This window comes from Crocuta crocuta, unplaced genomic scaffold (assembly GCF_008692635.1).
Source record: "Crocuta crocuta isolate KB4526 unplaced genomic scaffold, BGI_CrCroc_1.0 scaffold5, whole genome shotgun sequence".
Classification (NCBI taxonomy): domain Eukaryota; kingdom Metazoa; phylum Chordata; class Mammalia; order Carnivora; family Hyaenidae; genus Crocuta; species Crocuta crocuta.
The window spans coordinates 4,631,391-4,648,390 of NW_027530500.1; the positions used below are offsets into that span (position 1 = coordinate 4,631,391).

At 39.7% G+C, this 17,000-nt stretch overlaps 1 protein-coding gene across 2 annotated transcripts in view; it reads right to left on the reverse strand.

Annotated features, from left to right (window-relative positions):
• CNTNAP5 (contactin associated protein family member 5) overlaps positions 1-17,000 on the reverse strand; it is an 801,668-nt gene that overhangs the window by 604,695 nt on the left and 179,973 nt on the right. For both annotated transcript variants that reach the window (XM_077766729.1, XM_077766728.1), the window contains exon 3: positions 5,970-6,163. In XM_077766729.1, the coding sequence (XP_077622855.1) occupies positions 5,970-6,163 (194 nt within the window). The remainder of the gene's footprint in view (positions 1-5,969; positions 6,164-17,000) is intronic.

Here is a 17,000-nt window from a genome sequence, read left to right on the forward strand (position 1 = left end):
TGCCTCCCACTCCGTAACTGTTTTTTCTCCTTCCCCTACCCCATGGTCTTCTGTTAAGTTTCTCCTGATCCACATAGGAATGAAAACATATGGTATCTGTCTTTCTCTGCCTGACTTATTTCACTTAGCATAATATCCTCAGGTTCCACCCACGTTAATTCAAATGGCTAGATTTCATTCTCATTGCCATGAGTATTCATTCATACTCATTGCCATGTAGTATTCCATTATATATATATATATAATGTATATATATATACATAAAATATGTGTATACATATATACATATAAAACTTTTATACACAGAAAAACTTAGTTCTTTTCTTTTAAAGTTTACTTGTATTTGAGAGACAGAGAGAGACAGAGCATGAGCAGGGAGGGGTAGAGAGAGAGGGAGCCGCAGAATCCGAAACAGCCCCCAGGCTCTGAGCTGTCAGCACAGAGCCCAACGTGGGGCTTGAACCCACAACTCTGATATCATGACTTGAGCTGAAGTTGGATGCTTAACTGACTGAGCCACCCGGGCACGCCCCCCCCCAAAAGCCTGGTTCCTTAAAAGGATTAGCAAAATTGACAAACCTTTAGCTAGACTCACTATAAAAAAAAAAGAGGGGGTGGCTCAAGTAAAATCAGAAATGAAGGAGAAGTTACAACTTATACCACAGAAATAAAAGGGATTGCAAAAAGGCTACCGTGAACAATAAATGCCAACAAACTAAAACACCTAGTAGAAATGGATAAATTCCTAGATACTTAGAATCTTCCAAGACTGAACTATGAAAAAATAGAAAATCTGCATAGACCAATTACTATTAAGGAGATTAAACCAGTAATCAAAAATTTCCTAACAAACAGAAGTCCAGGACTAGATGACTTCATTGGTTAATTCTACCAAACATTCAAAGACTTAAACCTACTCTCAAATTTCCAAAAAAAAATAAAGAGGAGGGAATACTTCTAAACTCATTTTACAAATCCAGCATTACCCTGATACCCAAACTGGACAAGGACAACACAGAAAAGAAAATTATAAGCTGGGGCACTTGGGTGGCTAAGTTGGATGAACGGCTGACTTCAGCTCAGGTCAGTATATCTCACAGTTCGTGAGGTCGAGTCCTGTGTCAGGCTCTGTGCTGATATCTTGGTGCCTGGAGCCTGCTTCAGAGTCTATGTCTCCCTCTCTCTCTTCCCCTCCCCTACCTACATTCTGTTCTCTCTTTTCTCTCCCTCTCTCAAAAATAAACGTTAAAGAAATTTTTTTAAAAAAAGTAAGAAAATTATAGGCCAATATCCCAAATGAACATAGATGTAAAAATCTTCGGGGCGCCTGGGTGGCTTAGTCGGTTGAGCGTCCGACTTTCGCTTAGGTCATGATCTCGCGGTTCGCGGGTTCGAGCCCCGCGTCGGGCTCTGTGCTGACTGCCAGCTCAGAGCCTGGAGCCTGTTTCAGAGTCTGTCACTCCCTCTCTCTCTGACCCTCCCCTGCTCACTCTGTCTCTCTCTCTCTCTCCTAGAAATAAAATTAAAAAAAAAAAAATCTTCAACAAAATGTTATCAAACCAAATTTAACAGTTTATTAAAAGGATCATACATCTCTGTAAGTTAGAATTTATTACAGGGATGCAAGATTCAACAACTACTAATCAATCAATATAATACACCACATTAACAACAATGAAAGACAGAAATCATGTGATCATCTCATTAGATGCAGAAAATGCATTTGATAAAATTTAACATCCATTTATGAAAAAGTGGCATAGTGGGAATGTACCTGGACATAATTAGGGTCATCTGTGACAAACCCACAGCTAATATCATGTTCAACAGTAAAAAGCTGAAAGCTTTTCTTCTAAGATCAGGAATAAGACAAGGATTTCCACTCGTCCCACTTCTATTCAACTTAGTATTGCAAATCACAGCCATAGCAATTAAACAAGAAAGAGAAATAAAAGGCATAGAAGTTGGAAAAGAGGAAGCAAAATGGTCACTATTTTCAGATGACCTGATATTATATATATAAAACCCCAAAAACTACACCAAAAAATACGTTAGAACTAATAAATGAATTCAGTAAACTAGCAGAATACAAAGTCAATATGCAAAAATCATTCATATTTCTACATACTGTAAAAGTATCAGGAAGAGAAATTTTTAAAAATCCCGATTACAACTGTATCTAAAAGAATAAAGTACCTAGTAAAAAAATGAACATAGGAGGATAAATATTTGTACATTTAAAAGTATAAGACCCTGATGAAAGATATTGAGGACAAAAATAAATGGAAAGATATTTCATGCTATGGATTAGAAAAATAACTATTGTTAAAATGTCCATCCTACCCAAAGCAATCTACAGATTCAATGCAATTCGTTTCAAAACTCCAATGACATTTTTCACATAACTAGAAGAAAGAATTCTAAAATTTATATGAAACCACAAAAGACCCCAAATAGCCAAAACAATCTTGAAAAAGAGCAAAGCTGTAGGCATCATATTTCCTGATTTCAAACCATAGCTAAAAACCTATATTAATAAAAATATGGCATGGTTTGGCATAAAAGCAGATACATAGATCACTGGAACAAAAGAGAGAGCCCAGAAATGAACCACACATATATGGATAATTTATTTATGACAAGGGAGCAAAAATATACAATGCAGAAAAGACTATGTCTTCAATAAATGATGTTGGGAAAACTGGACAGCTACATGCACAGGAATGAAGCTGGACCACTATCTTACAACATACAGAAAAATTAACTCAAAATGGATTAAAAACTTATATGAAATGCCTGAATCAACAAAAAGAACTGGAAGAAAATATAGATTGTAAGTTCTTTGAAATTAGTTGTGTGTATATGTTTGGGCGATCTGACTTTAGGGCAAGAGCAGCAAAAACAAAAATAAACAAATAGGACTTTAAAAAGCTTCTGTATAGCAAAGGAAACCATTAACAAAACCAAAACGCAACCTACTGAAAGGTAGGATATTTGGAAATCATATATCTGATAACAGGCTAATATTCAAAATATATAAATAACTCATACAACTCAACAACAACAGCAGCAACAATAAAAACAATTTGACTTGATGAGGGGCACCTGGGTGGCTCAGTCGGCTAAGCCTCCAGCTTCGGCTCAGGTCAGGTTCTCCTGTTCATGGGTTTGAGTCCCACTTTAGGCTCTGTGCCTACAGATTCTGTATCTCCCTGTCTCTCTGCCCCTCCCCCTCTCAAGCTCTGTCTCTCTCTGTCTCAAAAATAAATAAAGCATAAATTTTTTTAACTTAAAAAAAACAATTTGCTGAAAACATGGGCATAAAATCCGAATGGACATCTTTCCAGAGAAGATATACACATGGTCAACAGGCACATGAAAAGATGCTCAACATCACTAATCATCAAGGAAATGAAAATCCCAACCACAATAAGATATCACTTTACACTTGTCAGATAATAACACTTGTTATTATCAAAAAGACAAAAAATAACAAGTGCTGGGAAGGACGTGAAGAACAAGCAATTTTCGTGGACTGTTGTTGTGAATGAAAACTGGTGCTGGCACTATAGTAAATATCATGGAGGTCTCCTCAAAAAAATAAAAAATAGAATGACCATATGATCCAGCAATTCCACCACTGGCTATATACCTGAAAAAGATGAAAATGCTCATTCAAAAAGATATGCACCTCTATGTTCATTACGGCATTGTTTATAATAGCCAAGGTATGCTAACTATCGAAGTGTCCATCAATGCATGAATGGATAAAGAAGATGTTGGACACACACACACACACACACACACACACACACAGAAGAATACTCAGCCGTAAAAAAGAAGGAAATCTTGCCATTTGCAACAACATGGGCAGACCATGAGGGATTTATGCTAAGTAGCTTAAGTCAAAGACACACAAATACCATACGATTTCACTTACACGTAGAATTTAAATCTCAAAGCAAACAAACAAAACAAATGAAACCTAGACTTATAGGTACTGAGAGCAGATGGGTGTTGCTGGAAGGGAAGGGGTTGGGGTATGGACAAAATGGGTGAAGGAGGTAAAGAAGTACAATATCCCAGATATCAAATAAAGATGTCATGGGGGTGTAGAGTACAGCATGGAGAATATAAACTATAGTATTATATGAAAAATAATGCTGTATGGTGGCAGATGGTAACTAGACTTATTATGGTGATCATTCTGTAATGTACACACATGTTGAATCGTATGTCGTATATCTGAAACAAACATAACATTACATGTCAGTTAAAAAAATTACATGTCAGTTATACTGCAATAAAAATATTTAGACAGAAATAACTCGAAACTGCAATTCATTCTGAGAAATGACCAGTTCTGATCGAAAATGCCAAAGAAAATAAATAATCCCACATCTCTTTATCCCTCTAATGTCAACATAAAACCTTAAAACTGTTGCCCAAAATGGAAGGTGTGCTTATTTCTCATCTTGAACTAAAAGAAAGCAAAGAAACCTATAAAATTGTACAGGGGCTTCAAAATTGAGCGAAAAAATAGAAAAGTCCCCGAAAGCCTATTTTTTAAATGAAGAAAACTCATGCTTTCTGAAAATAATACAACCTAATATTACAGGCAACCCAGAGTAAAGATACAATAACACTATTCTCATGATGCAATCTGCCATGACTAATCCTAATCCTTAATTTACTGTTGTTTTCAATTAGCAATATTACTTAGTAGGAGGTTAACAAAAAGCAATAAACATACAGACATTTTTCTTTCCAATGAAGCAGGGCCAACATGGAAAAATGTAGACAACAGCAATTTGAAACTCTACTTGGAATTAATTTCATGGGGAAAGCAAGTAAAGAGACTATGGGAAAGACAGATAATTCTATCAGTTGTCAAATCTTCCTATTTTCCTCACATTGGGAGAAAAATATTTGGAGATGTTTTCCCCTAAATTGTAAGCAACACAAATGAATGCATTATTTTATTCAGTGCATGAGTTTCTGAAGCTTCCTCCAGATATCTCCTGCTCTGTGCTTCTGCCTTTTTTTTTTTTTTAATTTTTAAAATGTTTTATTTATTTCTGAGAGAGAGACAGCAATGGGAGGGTCAGAGAGAGAGGGAGACACGGAATCTGAAACACACTCCAGGCTCTGAGCTAGCTGTCAGCACAGAGCCTGATGTGGGCTCGAACCCACGAACTGCAAGATCATGACCTGAGCCAAAGTCAGACGCTTAACCTACTGAGCCACCCAGGCACCCTTCTGCTGCCCTTTCTAACCTCAGCCTGGGACAGCCTTTCACTAACACAAGAAGGTCAAGAGGTTGGGCCTTGGGGTTGGGGAGGAAAGTTCTTTTTCACCACTTGGAGCAAGCCCGCCTTCGCTTCCTAGCTGCTGACTGTTTATAATGGCAGAATGATTTTACAGTTTGTATTCGCCTTGTATTTTTAAACCTTTTCATTACTTTCCAATCTTGAATACAGGCTGTTGAGCACAGTGGTTTTAATGTCAGACTTGATTACAGATTCTGATGCCAAGATTTAGGAATTGTGCAACATCAGTCAAATTATGTAACTGAGCCAGTTAGTTGGGTCACTACAATGTATGCAAATGGCCCAGTAAAGTGAGTAAAGAAATACATACTCAGTAAATCAATACATTCCCATGAACAGTCAGATTCTTAGAGCATCCTTTGGTTTTTATAGATGAAGGAATGGAGGCCCAGTCAGTGAACTACTCAGGTTACCAGGAGAGGAGGAAAACACTAAACTTTTTGCAATAGACATCCTAATTTCCCTTGGAGCGAGAGCCATGCTGGAGACAGGACCCATGTAAGGTCTAATGATTTCTGAATGGGTACTCAACAGTTGCTAAGCTACCAACAATCCAAATATAAGAAAATGATAGAAATGCTCACTGGTTACCATTATCACATCTCAATTTTATTCATCAGAAGAGAAAAGATGTCCTACCCAGATGCTGTCTTCTTGTTTGTACTGTTTCCAGTTGCGTCCTGTGTCACTGAACATCAGGCTATAACTCGTCACCCAGTCAGAGCTTCCGTATCTGCCCTGCGTGGCCACTGCTGTAATCTCCACTCTGTTTCCCAGGTCCATCTGGAGCCACTGCTGAGCATTGGAATCTGCTGGGGACCAACCACCAGTTCCTGGAAGAAGATCAGAGAGAGTGGGTTGTGATACCATCTCACGGGGCCACGCCTTACAGCTCTGAAGGAGACATGAAATGGTGTTCCTCTGAAATGTCTCTACCCCCCAACGGGCCCCGCCCATCCTTGCTGGGCTCAATTTCCATTCTCTTCCATCCTATTCCCTCTCATGCTTCAAGATTCATCTCAAATCCATGCTATTCCTTCCATAAGTCTTCAGGTCTTTCCTCAGTCACTACACTTACTGTTTTCTGGATTCCTGGTAGAATCGGCTTTATTTCTTTATTTTTATTTGCTTACTGCCTTAACCTTGTAACATGCTTTCTACCCTCTGCCTGACTGACATCTCATTCCTTCTTTTTTTTCATTCTTTCATCCCCCGCTGTGTTTTCTTTGCACCTACCATGGGCCAGGTTCCTTCCCCCTACTTCTTTTGCTGTGGCTACAAAGATGAAACATCAGGGACTATATCCTTGACTCTGCCTCATCTGTTTGACCAAGGTTCACTGAGCACCTGGGGCATTCTTGGCACCAAAGAGAGAAAGACATACAGACAAAAATATGCAATGTGATGTGACAAGAAGCCTTATGAAAGGCAAACACAACAGGAGAACACAGGACAGAATGCCTTCCTAGGTGATCGGAAAGTCCTATACACAGGGACAATGGAGTTGAAAGCTTAAAGTAAATATGACCTTTTTTCAGGCAAACAAGGTTAACTAGTGGAAACGGTGGTGGAATCAGCCAGGCAAAGAGGAACATCATATGCAAAATCTCAAAGGACATGAGAGAGTGGGCCGCATTTCTGAATCATCATGGGATTCCATATACTTGACACCCAGGAACATTCTTACGTGTGACAAAAGCCTTTGGGCCCAACATTTCATTATTTGACACTTGCAGAAGATCAATATTAGCTCTTGCTTAGTGGGAAGACCATGGCCTCAGTTTTCTGTTTTCATTTCACATCAGAATAAAGAAGTCAATAATCGTTTTTACTGAGCCAAGAGTTCACAGACCTTCTGAATCCTGAGTGGGAGCTATGGAAGAGTGTGTATGCCATGGGTGGGGACAAGATGAAAACAACATGTCTGTTAGGCACCTTGTTCAGAGCATCGAGTTGCGGGAGTTAATTAAAATTTTAAATTAGAAGACTTAATCAATAAATTCCTTTTGATCTCAGCCTGTGTCATTGAAAATCATTTTAGTAATGTCCCAGTCAATGGGACTTCTCCTTGGTAACCAAGAACTTTTCTTAGCCGCGCATGCTCAGTGCAGACAGCCTCTCATCGATGGGAGCGAACATGCAGACACAGGAGACAAACGACATGAGGTGGACCCTACTTTGGTCACAGGCACATCCTACAAGTTGTGGGTTGATTTTCTCCTAATTAAGAGCTCCTGCTCTTAAGATTTGAAATGAAATCTTAAGAGAAAGGAAGAGAAGGAATGTGCTCAGCATCTACTGTAGAATGTATTCTATTAAATATTTTGAAGACATGAATACAGTGGCAGATACGGGTGATTTCCCTAATATCCATTCTGTCTTCTTCTGTAGTGGTTGTGAGGCTTTAATTTCATTGTTCAGCCTTCTACACTATTATAGTTATAGCCGCATAGATGGCTATAGTTCTCTCCAATAAAAATGTGACTAGGAAAATGTTCCCGCTTGCAAGCCAACGAATCTCTTTCCCTTCTACTGATGGATGCAGTTGGCACCAAGGCCCTAGCTGATGGCAAAATGACAGCATGGAAAAGGTCTGGAGGAAAGCATCTGTCTACTTAAATGCCTGCCCTATATTATAATATGAACAAGAACTAAACAGCAATGCCGTTTAAGACACTGATTGCACCTTGGAATTTGTTTGATATTGCAGTTGAGCCTACTTTAATGCACACATAATATCCTGTGAGATAACGAGCACAATTCTCATAATATACTCAAGGAGACCGAGATCTAGCAAGTTTAGAACACCTGGCACTCAGGATTCAAGCATAGCTCTTTAAGGCTATTATGTAGCAGAAAAAAATGTGTCTAAAAATCCAGAAAACCAATAAAGAAGGAGAGGCATTTGAGCAGAGATTCGAGGCACCAGATCCAGAATGACATTTTTATCAACCAGCTCTGTCTTCACGAACAGGTCCACAATTCCCAGTCCGGACTACCTTCTTTCAACTTCTCACAACTGACAGGGAGGCTTAAGAAGAGCTTTTACATTTCCAAAAAAAGTCTAAAGTGATTCTGAACCGGCTCTTTATTTCCATTCAATTTCTCCTCCTGTCCATTTCATGATGCCTCTTTCTTCTTAAGTGAAAGAAAACAAAGTTGTATAAGCTATATGATCTCAACAGTATTAAAATGTGATAGGAGAGAAATGTGTATGGTGATTTCTTCTGATTAATGAAAATATGAGTGATTCCATCCTTTGATGCTTTTTGCCTGTAACATATTTTCTCTTATCAGCATGTCTTTCTTACATACACTGAGACTCACATTATTCATATTTATGGGGTTTATTGCATAAAGAATACGTACAACAATTTGGCAGCTGTGGTATAATATGGAACTTGTGACTTTCCGTGTGACCATCGCTATTTTTGAAATCAAAACAGTCAAATCTTAACTATTTTCTCTTTTATCCAGACTTTCTAGTCATGCTTTAGGGTTTTTTCTTCATTTATTCTAATTATTATTATCATACTCATATATGATAAGAATGTATGTTAAGGATGGAAGAAAGAAGGGTGCCTGGGTGGCTCAGTCACTTAAGCATCTGACTCTTGGTTTTAGCTCAGATCAAGATCTCACAGTTTGTGAGTTTGAGTCCCGTATTGGGCTCTGTGCTGATGGTGTGGAACCTTCTTGAGATTCTCTCTCTCTCTCTCTCTCTCTCTCTCCCCCCTCTGCCCATGCTCTCTATCTCTCAAAATAAATAAATAAACTTTTTTTAAAAAAGGATGGGAGAAAACAAAATGACAAGAAATTCTCCTTGCCAACTTGCAGAACATAACATCACAAAAGACTGACCAAAACCCAAACCAAACCAAACCAAAATAGGGAGAATTAATGGTAAACTTTTTTTTTCAAATTCGTCTAAAAAAATCAAGTCTCCCTTTTTGCCCACAGTAAAAACCTTAGCTTATGAACCACCCTGACATTAACCAAAATGGAATTGTTGCTGTTCACCTTCATTAACACATGGAGTTAAAAATGTTCCAAACCCAGATGCTTCAGCCTACCCTCTTAAAACGGAGGGCCGCTATCTGGGTGATAATTGCCAAAGACTCTTTCCCTGCTGGTGAAGATGCTCCCTGCATTACAGCTAATAGGCCAAGTGCCCAGGGTTGCCATGGTTGCTATGGGAAACATTCTGTTCCTTGCACCAAACAATAAATGTGTTTTCAAAATGATGAGAGAAGCCTGAAGATACTATTTGCAGTTACTCTAAGGACACACCAGCCCACACTAGCTTTCTGTTTCTGAATCATTCTCTAAATCGGGGGTGTCACATACACACAGATACCTGAGTTTGGCAAGTCAAAGGTGTGAACTAAAGCAGTGTTGCCTGTAATTGCGGCTAAGGTATTCATGATTATTAACTGCAATTCTCACAGTCCTTGCAGTTTAAATGTAGAAGAATTTAATGCAAACATAAGGAAGATTTTGATTTTAAAGGAAACACACCTTTAGATTTCTTATATCATCTAATTTTCCAATAGTTTTCAAACATGGGATCCTGCATGATTTCAATGCTGTATCTCAGTTTATTCCTAGCACAGCCCGGGCCCCATACTCTACCTTTGCATTATGTGACTTTGGTGGAGAGGATGAGGGGAAAAGGAGATTATGGACCAAAAGCCGAGACACCTGATTCAAGGCACAGTTCTGCCCCTGAGGTGAGACTGGATGAGAAATTGCCATAGGTGCTCCATTATCAGAAACACCTTGAGGCCTGGCAAAGATGATAATATACATCCTTGGGCCTTCTCATTGATAACATAATCAGAAGCCTAACCTGAGAATCTGGTTTTGTTTTTAGAAAGGTGTTTCTGACATGCTGAATGGTTCGGGAAAAACTCGATGAGACAGCTTCTACGGTTTCCATTCTAATATTTTATGGAGAAGAGTTACTTTATTTATCTGTTTAGTGGGCCACCATAGCTTAAATCCAAGACACTAGTTTTGATGAGCAAAAATAACAATAACAAATAACCACATGAAATTGCCTCCAGATCTAAAATGGACACCCCTCTCTAATTTGGCCCCCAACTCCTCACACCGAACACAAAGGTGTCGATAAATTGAGACTTAAAATTGCCAAGGAAATCTGAAAACGCGTGAATTGGGAAATATCCATCTCTGTTCTTGCTTCAATAGTTATTATCACTCCTGATCAATTCTAGTGTTCCTTCTCATTATGCATGTCCTTGGAGTGCTCATCACACACACTATAATCTAACAGATGGTCCTTGCTCAGTGCTTAGCACCATCCTGTGCACTTGGCACCCAAGGACTCATTTATCTTCACAGTAGCTCTGCACCATAGATATTAAGTATTATGATTATGTCCATTTTACAGGTGGGGACACTGAGGCCAGGAAGGTTGGACAGCTTTTTCAAGATCACACAACTAGTAAGTGGCAGAACAGAAGATTCAAATTCACAAAACCAGGACCCAGAGCCCAATCTCTGAACCATTTGGCAACACTGCCTCTCCACAGGATGGCCAGAGGGCCCTTTCTTCTCCAAAACAGCAACTATCGCTAGAAACATAATTTACTTCCCATTCTGTTTTCAATAATTCACCCACTTCCCATAGCAATAAGCAATAGATTTTTAAATTTCCATTTACAAAAGAATAAAGCAGGCTCAAAGAGTCAACCTGCTTATGGTGGGAAGAGACTGTTCTCCAACTCAACCTTCTGAGGTCTCATCGATGCCTCTCCTTCATGGAGAATTCTCAACAGGTTTAAAGTAAGACAAGAGAGGCACGTCTTCTGACTCCCAGCCAGCTTCCTTCTCAGCCCTTGACACCGTGATGCTTATTCCCTACTTCACTTGCCAGGAGAAGCTTGAAGCATGAAGCAGAATAACTGGCAGAATGCAGAAATTCCCCAGTTTCTACACTTATTACCACTTTTAACTCAGAGAAGGAAATGAGAGTTGATTGAGGTCACACACTAGAAATGGGTGCAAAACAGATTATATAGAGGCCTCTGCTCAGCAAAGTTTTACAACTATCATTCAAAAAGAGAGTCCCTTTAGAACAAGACCAAGAGAAAGGTAGAATAGTCCCATACACGGCATTTTCACACCTAATCTGTTTGAAGCACACAGTCAATAAAAAAAAAAAGAAAACCTAAAATAAACCCTATAGGGAATAGGTTTCTTAGGCACGTGCCCTCCCCCAGATTTACTCAAAGCCCTAAAAAACTACAAGTACATTGTCACAAATGAGAGGCAGTTTAGCTTGAATTACTAGCTGCATCATTAATTATTAAATATGTGGTGCCTGTGTGAGCAAAGGTTCAAGTGTTTTAGGGGACAAAACTGCCCAGTGATGGTAAGGAGTAAGGCAGAGAGACTGTCCCATAAATATGTAACATCACACGTTGTGGGTAAGAGTGACCATGACATTTGCAAACTTCTCCAGAGTGCTCAGGTGGGCTTCCTGCATCCCCAATCACAGCACTGTTATCATCTGTTTGTAACAGTACCTCTGGCTAGGCAGGGACTCTTTTTTTTTTTTTTTTTTGTTAATTTTTATTTATTTATTTTGAGAGACAGAGAGTAAGTGGGAAGGGGCAGAGAGAGAGAGGGAGGGAGAGAGATCAGACCATGCGATCCAATGTGGAGCTGGATCCCATGAACTGTGAGATCATGACCTGAGCAGAAACCAAGAGTCTGTCACTTAACCAACTGAGCCACCCAGGAGCCCCTGAGCAGGAACTTCTGAGGCTGGGGTGGGGGGTGATGTTGGACAGAAGACTGGACATCATCCTTCTGCTACTGAGCAGGTGTGGTGGGACCTGTGTGTCACAGGTTGGCCCTCCTACACTTCTATTTAGGAACATTTATTTGGAAAATGCAAGTAGGAATCTGACCAAATACCCTGTGCGTTTCAAAACAGATAAACCTGTAAGAAAATGTGGAGTGGGCATATTTGAGGCCAGTTTGCAGAAAAGACCAAAAGTGATCATAAGACAAAACTCATCAAAGGGAAGGGAGAGTCTGGGTTCCATTCAGATCCATTCATGATAGAGGCTGCCTCAAGAGTCATGCCGGGGGAGTGGCTCTCTTGGTTTAGGTTTCCCGGAAGTCGATGATGAGAAATGGACTTGAGTGTAAGCAGCTCATTTGGGAACTGACCCCAGGAAGTTGGGTGAGGGGGATGGAGATGAAAGAGGGAATGAAGGAGGGGTGATTCATGGCACATCAGCAAGCCAGCCATTTCTGTGGATGAGCTTAATCTCACCCATGCAGGAATCACTTCAGGGTTCTATTACCAGATCATTACCATTCACGGGTTTTTTTGTTTTTTTGTTTTTTTTGTTTTTTTTGTTTTTTTTTTTTTTACAAATAGTTTATTGTCAAATTAGTTTCCACATAACACTCAGTGCACAGGTTTCTTTATACCCCAGCTCAGTCAGGTATTGATGGGCCAGGTAGTCTTTAAAGCACACAGAGACAGCCCTTTTGGGCAGAGAAGGGAAGATGTAGTTGTTGGGGCTGGAAGCGGTTATATTGGGGATGTCAGGGTTCCACTCTGGTCTTCCTTAGCAGGGGTCCATACTCCAGAGATAGGTGCAGGCTGACAATTAGAACTGTCTGCCCCCTTCTCCAGAGATTTTCCCTTGTCCAAATAGAAGTGTTCTTGCCTGGGAAGTACCACTTCCTGGTTCTCATCTCAGGCAGTGATGAGCGGATTCAACATTCCAAAAACTGATCTCATTGTCTCAAGACATGGCTGATATTTATGGTGCATTCTGAGGCCCAGAACTTCCTCTTGGCATTGGAAGGAAGCTGGAGCTCAGATGAGACCACATTTCTTGCCAGCTTCCCCTCTGCCTTCCCTCACAGCCTGTCTCCAGAAATCACACCCCTAAAAATCATTTGAACAAGAAGTCCCATCTCATCTCTTCTTCTAAGACGTTGCCCTTTTTCTGGAAGTGGTAAAGTCTAGGAGATATGGGTGCCGACAACCTTTGCTGCAGTGAGCATGCTTGGTCACACACCTGTGTGCCTGTGTTTAGAGGAGACAGCTGTATTATTACTCTGAAGGGTTCTAAAGCTTGTTACTCGCACAGTTCGACTGTGATATCTTGCAGTAAATACTTCCCTTGTGAAGAGTGGAGCCATTAAGGTCCTCATGGATTAGAAAAATATATCGGGCTGCCCATTTCACAGTTCAGAAGTTACACAAGAAGTGAGGGAAAGCAGCAGGAAGGCATTTGGGGTTTGGAAATTTTGGAGTTCAGTCTCAAGAAGGATATCTCACATTGATGCCCCTTTACAAGGTTGATTCATGAACACATAAAAACATCCAGGTGAGAAGGTCTTGTATATAAAACTTGAAAAGACCCTAGGGCTATACTGTTCCATGTGATACCCACTAGCCAGATGTAGCTGCTTAAATTTAAATTAGCTTAACCTAAAGTTTCAATTCTTACACAGCCACATTTCCAAAGCCATCTGTGGCTAGGGGCTACCTTGTTAGACAGCACAGCTAAAGGATAGTCCATTCTTGTGGAAATTTCTATTGGCTAGCATTGTTCTAGAACTTCTCTTATAAAAGGGTGGATGCTGAGTTCTATTTAATTTGTCAGATCAATACAGTTTAACTCCACTCATCGGCTGTTAAGGCCTGGGGGGCTTTGAGTGGATTATTTAGTCCTCATTTAATGAATATATAATTATTGACTTCCATCCATGAGTAAAGCAATATAAAAGGTTGAGCATTAAGATAAGACACATTCCCTGTTTTTAGGAAGATGGAGAAAAAGTGACTCTCCCAAGATTTTTGAAGGGAAAATGGAAAAGAAGAATCAAAACTCATTTAAACCTGCAGATCTCATTGTGTTGGCATTGCCACTTAAAACATTCCTCTTATGAGCAGCGAGCATACTTTTTAGCACAGCTTACATTCCACATTTACCTTGGTTTCCTAGAGCAGTTTTGTTCAAAAGACAGTGCCCAGTCTTGGAAGACAGTGTTTGAGTTGAAAGTGTCACTTTTGACTCCATGACTTTGGGCAAGTAATTTCTCTCCTTCTACAGAAATAATATAGTTAAATGTCCACTTTACCAAGAATCAAGGATCAAGATAACATTTGTCTCCTCATAGGTTTTACCACTGTGGTCCCAAAATGGTTAAATCCAAGTGTGTTTCACTGTTACTTCAAGAGCTTCATTTTGGGTTCAGAAAAAGTAACTCTGGCATCAGTCCCACCCTCAATTAGGAAGTTACTCTTTTGACTGGGGGATGAGCAGTATAAGCCACCAAAATGGTAGGAGAGAGGGAGAGAGAGAGAGAGAGAGGAGAGAGAGAAGAAATTTAGTCAATTATTCTCTTACTCTGGATCAGATTACTAGTCTAAAGCCAGTCAAGGTAATTCTACCCCCTTGACTATGAGTGGGTCCAGGAGTGGATATATGACCAAATTATGGCTAATTGAACAGAGAAAACCTGCTGGTGATGTGAAAGCTGAGTAGTTGGGCAGGGTTGAGGCCTTGAAGAGTCTCAGAGCTCCACTCCATACTTCTCAGCCTTAGGCACATCAGGACCAATTCAGGAGCTTGGAAAAATAGGGGCTCTTAGGTTCCTTTGCCAGACTCTCTGGTGCAGCAGATCTGGAATTGGAATAAGTCTAGACAATCTAGATGTTTTTAAAACAAGTTCTGAGGTGATATCCACCCTGATGCTGCTCTGAGGAATCAAATTTGATGGCTTAAAAGCAAGCCATAGGTGTCCATGATTTCTGTTTCTCAGAAGGCTGTTAAGTCCGGCTGAGATGCGGGGCAGGCATATTAGCTCAAGAAGGATGTCAATGCAGAGGGTGGCACTGATGAACTAAATCCACTAGTTCTGAAGCTCGTCTTCACTGAGGATTTCCTTAGATGTAGGGCTATAAATTTTATTTTTATTCCTTTGTTTTTGAAAAAAAATGTAGAATATAACACAGATACAGGAAAACTGCACAAACCAAATATTTAACTTAAGCTATTACAGGATGAACTATTATGCTGTTCAAGGAGAATAAGTATGGAGGTGTCTGGGTGGCTCAGTCAGTTAAGTGTCCAACATTTGACTTCAGCTCAGGTCATGATCTCACAGAGATTGAGCCCCACCTCGGGCTCAGGGTACAGTGAATAGCCTGCTTAGGATTCTCTCTCTCTCCCTCTCTCTCTCTCTCTGCTCCTCCCCTACTTGCTTACTCTCTCAAAATAAATAAATAAAATTGGAAAAAGAAATAAAAGTATGGACACCTCTCAATCTCCATGTGCCTAGTTTCAACCATTTACTATTTTTTCACACTTACTGAGGGTTTTCTTTTTCCAAGCTAGTGAGGTTTCTGTTGTACTCCACACAAAATTACGCTAACAAAGATATCCCAGGGCCAGTTTCAATTGCTCTGAATATTTCTGTGGAAGGGATTAATTAGAAGCAAGTCCTTCGCAAAACAAATGACATGGGTTCTCTTATAAAATCTGGATGTTTAGCAAATGTGTACATTGATTAAAAAATTTAAGTCCAGTGCACATAAGTGATTGCATAGAAGAGTCTAAGTAAGAGAAGTGTAGTGTGAGACATTCAAAAGGGATCCCCAGGGAAGGGACCACCGTGGGGTAAGAAGCACCAAAACTGGAATCCTGGAGAAAGATGAACTACTTTTTTAATATTAATTCCTATTTTCTGGTTTCTTGGAGTTGAATATATGTTATCATTTTCACTCCATATAGTGGATTCAACAATCCTTAGCTCATTTTTTTAATGGCATTTCCACAATGTCTTAAGTGAAAGATTTCTAGATGGATTTTAAGCAAGCGAATTAAGTAGATCCTACCTAACTACTCCAGGTTAGAGCAAGCAAAAGTATCCACCGTACAATATGCTATTCAAATACATCTTATTTCCTCCTGGGTGTGACCTTCATTGCAAATGTGGTGGTAAACTGTCAATCACTAGATAAATATCTGTTATTAATTACCCTGCCCTTAACTGCATTAATGTATTTTTAAGTTAAATGCAGTGAATTGACAAACTGAAGATCTTATCTCTTTGGCAAGTATTAGTGGCATCAAATAGGTGATTACTTGAGCTGACATTTTACAGAGTGCTACTTAGAAATAATCTCAGCTTGGCATTTCAGAGGAAGCGCCCAGCTATCAGAAGACAAAGTAAAGTGTCAATTGCATGGGTTTATATACCACTTTTGTTGCGCTGAATGTTGATGTTTATAATCTGAGATATAAGTATTATATTATCAGTGAGAAAAAGTGTTCATAAGATTCCGCCTTGCCCCCTTGACATCACTGTGTTCTGTAGTTGCCCTGGCTGAGTAAAGAGAGGGTAATCACACTGGATTTGTCTGCATTTGAGACAGAGTCCCAAGGCTCCTATTAAATAGCGGCAGATTTTGTACCTCTCAATGATCTATTGCTATTCAAGGCAAAGAAGAGGCCTAGGGCATTTTTAAATATGTAGGTCAAGGTTAGTTTTGCCCACAGGCCTGTTAGGCCACAGTACGATTTCAGGGGCATTGACAAGGTACAGGTGTCCTTATCTCTTTTTCTCTCTTAATGCCTGAAAATCCAGTCTGCGTGGTTAAAATACTAG